Genomic DNA, 8,171 nt, shown 5'->3' on the forward strand with positions numbered 1-8,171 from the left:
GTGAATGTCTAAGTTGTGGGATAAAATTGAGGCACAGGCAGCCAGAAGGGGACAGAGGGGGGGGGATGCCTCCCCTGCACCCTGGTGACACACCTTTACCCCAAGGCCCTGCATGTGTGGGTGATTGTGGTGGAGCGGGAAGAGGGAGGCAGCTGGAGATGGGGAGGGAAGGAAGGGAGGGGCAAGTGACCCCTCCCTAGGGCCAGCTCCCCCGCTGACCCCAGTAGGCACCCCCATACTCTGCAACCCACCAGGGAAAGGGGGCCCAGGCCCATCCGGACCAGGGCCCAGTTCAGCAGCGCTGCCCGGCCCCACAGAGCCCGGGACAGCCCACCTGACCCCACCACAGAGAAAACTGCACCCACCCCGTCATCCACTCATCTTCCAGACTACACAATAGACAATAGACGCCCAGGCTGAGATCTTCCTCCACCTCTCCTATATCTCCCCCTCCTGCAGAGTGAGTTCCTGAAGAGCCAACAGAGCTCTTAATAGGCCATGACTGCAACCCCGGGTTGAGCCCTCCAAGGAAGATGCTCCTGGGGAATCCCCCGACGCCCCTATTTTAATTATTACTGAAGTCCACTCGCCACCAAGCTAACATCTAATCTTATCTTAACATCTTATGTTAACTTATGTTAACATAAGTCTTTGCTGCTCTACAGTAAATATTCAGGGAGATTTGGGTTTAACAGCCAATTAGTAGAGAAAAACAAACAAGAATTTGCAGGATGTGATCGCTACATTCATCTAGTTGTAAAAAGCACGACAATATATTAAGTCTTTGAAGGTTCTTAGTCATCAGGTCATCGTAGTCTAAAGAGCTTGGAAAGAAAAGCGTCTGGACTTCTTTAAGTTGTCTGAAGATTTTCTAGGACGTGACTTGAAACATCTTCAAGCAGCTTAAAGATATCCAGACACTTTTCTTTCCAAGCTCTTTAGACAACAATATATTAAGTAATTGAAAGTATTCAGAATATGTTACAAACTACATTTTGGGGCATGTATTCTGTCATTTGTAGTGGAATACATTTTAAAGGTAACCATCCCATCACTGATTGAGTGATTACTGACACTCACTGACTTTTTATAGTCACTCTATAAATGCTGTCCATTCAAATCATCTCACTTGTAAACACTGCCGTATCCACAAGAAGTCAGTGAGAAAGGATTCTGGAGTCTTCACAACCTCCTGTTAGTGATCCTCCATCTCAATGGATGTTAACAACCTTCTGAACTGACTAGCAGGTGTAGAAGGCCCTACTGGCCCATATCTATGACTGATCACCGCTAATAAACCCACTGACTGGATGGATAAGAGCTCTGGTTACATTTGGAGTTGGGCCACAGCTCTGCACAGTGTCTGCCAAATGGTCGTCTTCTATTGTGAAATTCAGCACAGCAGAGAAGAAATAGCACATTATGACACATTATGATGGAAAGGTAAATAAGAAAAGTGTAAAAGTTAATGGATTCAACTCATGTTTCACTTTACATTTTGACAGTATGACTGCTCTTCCCTTCCATCAAGTACATTTTTACATTTCTAGAATCCCTAGAAGCTAGAAACACAAAACAAGACACTACTGTTATTATTAAATAGTTTCAATTTGTTTCTTAGTTTATTTGTGATTTAAATTTTCACCTTTCATCTTTATGCTTAGTTTGTTTTGGTTACTTTGAATTGTAGCTTTGAGCTTATTTCTCAGACTATCTCCTTTTGTAATTTGTGATTAAAAATAGTTCAGTGAGTTTATTTTCCTCCATTCAGATGATTTTCCTGCGTTCTGTGTCACGTCTACGTTTCTGTTCTTGCACACCAAGTTACTTATTGTGTTAGTCTGTTGTCTCTTGTGGTTTTTATTTAGTTTTACGTTGCTTGTCTCATTTTCTTATTTAGGTTCAGCTGCCCTCCCAGGTGTCTCCTGTTTGTCCTGAGCTCCTTGTGTATTTACTCCCTCAGTTTGTCTTAATTTGTTGCTGTGTCCTCCCTCTCTGTATTGTTTCCTTGCTCAATGTTTCCCTGTGTTTCCTGGTATCCAGTTTCCCTGCTGCTGCCCTGCCACTGTGTTTTTGTATTTTTTGCTACTGCATTGAAGCTGATCTTTGAGTTCATCTTTGTCTCCTGAGTTCTGCATTTGGGTCCATATTTGAAATATATTCAAAAAACTAACTCTGTAGGCGCTCACACGCCACTGCACGCTCATGCATGTGTGAGAAAGAAAGAGAAAGAGAGAAACACTGCTACAAGCTAGTTGTGATAAATGGTAGTTTAACTTTTGTCCAGGTAATGAACCATTAAATCTCCTCTTGCACCATCTGAATCTCTCTGCAATCACATTACATAGGATGCATGTTTTAATCTATACAGCCAAATATCACAAATCTGACCCTAAGGTCTTTGCCACCTGCAGTAGCGTTTTTTGATACGGGCGACACGGGCGGTTGCCCGGGGCGGCATCATGGTGGGGGGCGGCATCACGGGCATCGGCAAAAGAAAAAGAAAATTGCTCGTACTCATGCTGCCCCGACGTCATGCCAGCGTATATTGGGAATGGCATAGGCACCGATTGGTTTTCTGCCACCCATTTCCGGGGAGTCAGGGCGCCCTCCGTTTGCGAGGTGCGCCTGCTGCTTGCACAGGGAGGAGAGGGCGGGGCGGCGGGGGATTCTCTGGCTGGCTGGAGCAGCATCAAATAACCAACCCGCAAAATAAAACAAAATAAAAACAAATCAACAAACACGAAAACACCAGACATTATGATACAGACACTCCAGAGGGAGTGTTCGCCCAGGGCGCCAAACAGGCTAGGACCGCCACTGGCCACCTGGACACATCACCAACCGCTCTGAAGAAGCTTAGAGTGAATTCTCAGGATTTGGAAATAGACACCTGAGGTGAAAGAAAAATTCAAATGATTAAAGTTGTGCTATTATTAAAAAGGTAAGAATATTAAGATATGATCCAGGAGGATGTGAAACAACTTCTTAGGTTATGTACTTATTGATTATCAATAATTAACTATGAATATTTTTATTTTACAACCATGCAAACATGACTGATTAACCTGCATGGGGAAAAACAACTAAGAGTGCAATAAGTGACCACTAAAAGAGGCCCACGCAAAAAGTTTTAAGGCTGTAAGATAGCTGTATGTCACAGAACAGTGAACTTCATTTTGAGCTTACTCATAATCAAATAGCATTTCATATCTTTGTTCACTAAGGCAGGAAATCAACCTCAAGGTTTTGTGCTGAGTGAATGAGACATTGTGGATTAGTTTCTGTCAAACATGGTTGGTCAGTGTTGTCACTTATGGAAGTGGAGGACAGTGCAATAACAATATGTACAAGACAAAGAAAAGAAAAGAAATTGTTATATCAAGTCAGCCAATATCACATTAACTGAACAACTGATGTTTCATGCTTTTTTTATACTGCTTTTATCAAAGGTTTGAGACAGACCCTAATGAGCTACTGAAGCAAATAAATAACTGTCACTGAGCTTTGCATATATATCACTGAAAAAGGCAAAGAGTTTGTGAAACAGAACAATTTGGACTGTGAATATAGTTGCTGTGCACGAGCAAACATTCAAAAGCCCAACTTATTAATAATTCTATGAAAACATAACTTCTGTTTGCACTGCAGTGTCATTTCCTGCAGTATGTGGATGACAAAGACTACAGTAACACTTTTCTTTTTAATAGGATGAGACATTCAACATTTGCACAAAGACCGTCCCAACCAATGGCATTTTATTGATAAAACTGGGCTGTGTGATTGGTGGATCTATTCTCACCAACACAGTGAGAAGAGGTTTAAAAAGTGTCCCAGCACAGCATTCACTGCAAGCTGAATGACAGCAATGGCTCACCTCAAGTTCCTCCTACTGCTCCTGTTTGTTGGTGAGTGAACTACTGCACTCGTTTCTTCTGCTTTTATTTTTAAACTTTGTGTATTTGAACCATACCTTATGACATATCTGTGTTTATAAAGACTTGTTTAACTTGGCTTGATTAAGTCGTGCTTTTTTGTTCAAATTCTTTGTCTCTCCATTACATTAATTTTTGTAAATTTTTCAGAATGTCTCATAGAGTGTGAATTTTGCCAGTACACTTTTCTAGCCATGTTGCTGGTTACAACCATAATAACTGGCTCCTGGCTGATAGAATATGTTATTCGGGTGGTAAGACAACCATTTGTAAGTATTTTACTCTTCTTTCAGGTTTCACAGTGTGCACAGAAGTGGATTTGCACAAGAGAATCTTCCACGACCATAGCTGTGAGAAAAATGATAGTCTGTATTACGTGCAAATAATTCTAACCAATGGAAGACTTTACCATCATCTATGTGGCGGCTCTCTGGTCCACAGAGAGTGGGTTCTAACTGCAGCTCACTGTTGGGAAAATGTAACTGGATGGTGAGAAATTACTGTTTCACTTAAAAAAAAAGAAGAAAAAAACAAACAACAAAAACAAAAAAACAGTCCAGAGACAAAAATCATTACTGGTATTTTGTTCTTTTACCATTTCCATTGTTTAGGACTATGTCTGCATATGTAGGAGTTCATCCAGGTCCAGGAAGAATGGTGAATATTACTGATCACAAAATCTTTGAGAACCAAACAACAAAAATAAAACATGACATCATGCTTCTGAAAATCGACCCACCAGAGAATAAGATTAAGCCTGTTGACTTACCTCAATGTCCACATCCCAAACAGTGAGTTTTGAGTAACCTTTTAAGTATAAAGTATGAATTCTGGAGGTCCTTGAGATGTTGATATAATATGTTTCAGGCGGAGTGTAATGTCTTTTTTTTTTTTCCTTTAGATCAGATATTGTTTTTAAATTAGATAGTTTATTCTGTAATAAAGAGAGACAGATTCTGTTTTCTCAGGAGGAACCAGTCAGGCTAAATGAATAACACAAGGGCCTTTAGACTCAACACAGTGTATATGTTACATTTATGTTCTCGAAGTGTTACAATAATCCAACACTAGCATGAAAATAAGTCTTTTTAAACTATAGCAAATCTGCAAATATTCTTCAGTGTGAGTTTTAAAATAAATATTTGCCCTTTCAAAACTCACATTTTCAAAGGTTTTCAAATACTTAAATCCCCAGTGTCACAAGGTTTCACACTTAGAAATCATAGTTAATATTGCAGGAGAAGATGTTAAATTCGAGGAAGAGCAAAAAAATGTAGCAACATCTGTAGTCTATGAACAAAATGACATCATGCTTCTGAAGTTACAAACCCCATTACTGACTGCAACGCTTCTTTATTAACAATAATGTAACTGAGACTTGAATATTGAGGTAAGTGTTCTGGTTTGGATTTTAGGTACCCACTTAGGAAGTACATGCATGATCTATAATAACTGACAATAAAACATGACCACGAGGAAATGGAAAGAAATGTAATGTTTTAATAAAATGTTTGAATCTGCAAAGTTAGATTAGCTGACTTAGAGTGGACTGGAAATACTCAGCCTGCAGACTCCGTTCAGATGACCTCTTCATGGACATGAAATTCTTATTTTTTTTAATTTGTAGGCTGGATGTCATTCAGATTGCAGGCTTTGGTCGTTATAGGGTCAATGCAACCTACCACAAAGGTAAGACCAGTATTGTTTTGATTATTTTCTAGTTTATATAATATTTTAATTTTTCTTGTGTGCCTGTTATAGTTACATTTTCATTTTATTTGAAAACTGTGATGACATAAAGTATTCATTTAATTTTATGGTGGATATACTGTCAATTTCCCTCCTTTTTAAACGGTGCTCATCTTCTTTTAAAGAACAAACTTTGTTCCAGAAACGAGGCAAAGCATGTTTCTTTTCAATGTCTGATTTCCTTGCATGAAACACGCAGTAGCTTTTGTTATTTTCCTTTTTGCTCTAGTCCGTGGTACACCGCCTCATCTCCAGTGTGCAAAGATGCATGTTGTTGAGTGTGGGCTTAATTGCACTCGACGTAATTCAACATTATTATGGCCAGATGGAAAAAAGATGTGTTACAAAGAACCTCGAGTGGACACATGTCCGGTGAGTTGCCATGCTGCTAACATTTTATCTGTATCATTATCAGATGTTTTGGAACAAACATATAATTTATGTTTTCTCTCTCAGGGTGATTCTGGTGGTGGAGTGATATACGACAACAAGATTTATGGTGTGCATGTTGGTGGTAAACAACGTGCCTGTAGCGGACCAGCTACTTCTCTGATGGTCTGCTCTTACATTCATTGGATAATGCCATTCATTAGTCAGAGTAATGGAAAATAATAAAATGAAAATAACATCCAGAATAAACAGTCCGCTCTTCACACTTGTTCGGTGTGATTTCTTTTTACATGTTAACTTTTAACTTTTGTTAAAATATAAATATGTCATGTGTGTTTTCAATGTAGTTTCAGGTGTCAAGTAGATCATTCAGTTGTTCAGAAACTGTGATGTTTGCATGAAGGTTGTTGGGTCATTTTTGCCAGATGATATTAAGTACAATTACTACAGTATAGTATTTAAGTACAAATGTGAGGAATTTGTAGTTTACATTGGTCTTTCCATCACATTTGTGGCTTCTTCTCCACTGCCTCTCAGTGGAAATTGGTACATTTAACTTCACTACAATTATTTTACATCTTTAGTTACTTGCTATTCGACAGATGAAGATTTGTGCTCATGAAACACATGAAATACAATTTTGTTTCTGTAGTTGATCAATCAGTTATTTGACTTGCATGAATTTAGCAACTATTATTATATGTTAAATCTTTAAAAGTACTTACTGTTGATATAAATCATAAATGTGTGAGAAGCACTCAATCAGGGGCGACTCCAGGATCAAACCTTTAGGAGGGCTCAGCTCAGTCTTAATGTCATGCTTTTAGTGTTACCTTCAAAAGAAATCTAATTTTTGGATGACCTACAGCAGTGTCTAAGAATAACAGATTTTAATATAATACATCAGCTTTACGGTGGTCACTTTAGTTTAGCCATGTTGACCAGTAAATTTCAAAAACAGTTTGTGAAAAAGCAGATCAGAGGAGAAACCTGCACAGCATTGTTTCAGTCTCTTAACCACATAGAGGCCAGTCCACCAAATCATCAAGTATTTAAAGTACCATTATACAATAAAGACAATAAAAATCACCCTGCCACTCCACATACCTGGACAAGAAGCAAACTGGTAATAGAGCTGATTTTAAATGACAGCTCTTGAATTCACACAAACCCAAACACTTTGTTGTGCAGACTCAGCACAGAGAATCGTGCACACCAATTCAGAGAGTGGAGAACAGATTTGTAGTCTGTCACATTAGTATAGTGGCATTCATCCTGTTCAAGGTTACAGTGATGTGAATGTTGCTAAATGCTATTATTCATATTAATAGCAGAGTGCTACTGAAAATCACACAACGCATCCATTTAATGCATGTAGATTTTGTGAAAAATCCACCTGATCTCTGTTAGTTCCAGTCTCTCTGTCCTCGCTTCCTCTTTGTACTGACAATCACACACAAACATTTTATATTCAACTAAAAAAAAAACAAAAGATATATCCTTGTAACAATTATTTTAAGAGCAGTTTCGGATCATCGTTTGATAAAAGCATAGCACCCTGCTTAGTTATGAGCGATCATCATAGATGAATGTGGGCAAAACAGAAGTGACATATATGTAGCCAGGTGGAAGGTCTTTATTATCGGACATGTCGCTGACTTTGACTTCATGTCCACTCTTACCTGTTTCTTATATGTGCTGTGTTCCTCCATCTTTCTCCCTTTCTCTCCCTCTCTGTCGTCCCCTCTCAGTCTTTGTGCAGTCACCCAAAGGTTAATTATAAGAGTATATCAGAGTTTACAACCGAATAAAAGGCATAAACTGGTCCATATCAGTTTGCTGCTGCTGGCGAGGGCGTTGCTAGGATCTTGAAGCATACAGGGCTTACCCCAGCCCTGAAATCTTTTGAATTGTCACTCAATAACAGCACCTTTTAAAGTTATTTACTTGTATTTATTTAAAGGTATAGTAAAATTAATACAAAGTGGTAAATGTTATGCACTACCTAAAGTTTGAAGTCACAGATTGATACTATTTAGTGCAGTTTTTAATCATTACCAGTCTTCATCTTAGAGCTTGTGCTCTTATTGTGCCATG

The 8,171-nt window shown here is 38.9% G+C and overlaps 1 protein-coding gene across 1 annotated transcript; it reads left to right on the top strand.

The window, feature by feature from the left end:
* Window positions 1–3,819: 3,819 nt before the first annotated feature.
* On the top strand, window positions 3,820–6,306 carry LOC134628452 (serine protease 1-like). Its single transcript, XM_063475129.1, has 6 exons — window positions 3,820–3,908; window positions 4,229–4,424; window positions 4,547–4,726; window positions 5,563–5,624; window positions 5,914–6,056; window positions 6,141–6,306. The coding sequence occupies exons 1-6, from the start codon at window positions 3,860–3,862 to the stop codon at window positions 6,294–6,296; spliced, it is 786 nt and encodes a 261-aa protein (XP_063331199.1). The 5' UTR covers window positions 3,820–3,859; the 3' UTR covers window positions 6,297–6,306.
* The last annotated feature ends 1,865 nt before the right edge of the window (window positions 6,307–8,171 follow it).

This window comes from Pelmatolapia mariae, linkage group LG6 (assembly GCF_036321145.2).
Source record: "Pelmatolapia mariae isolate MD_Pm_ZW linkage group LG6, Pm_UMD_F_2, whole genome shotgun sequence".
Taxonomy (NCBI): Eukaryota; Metazoa; Chordata; class Actinopteri; order Cichliformes; family Cichlidae; genus Pelmatolapia; species Pelmatolapia mariae.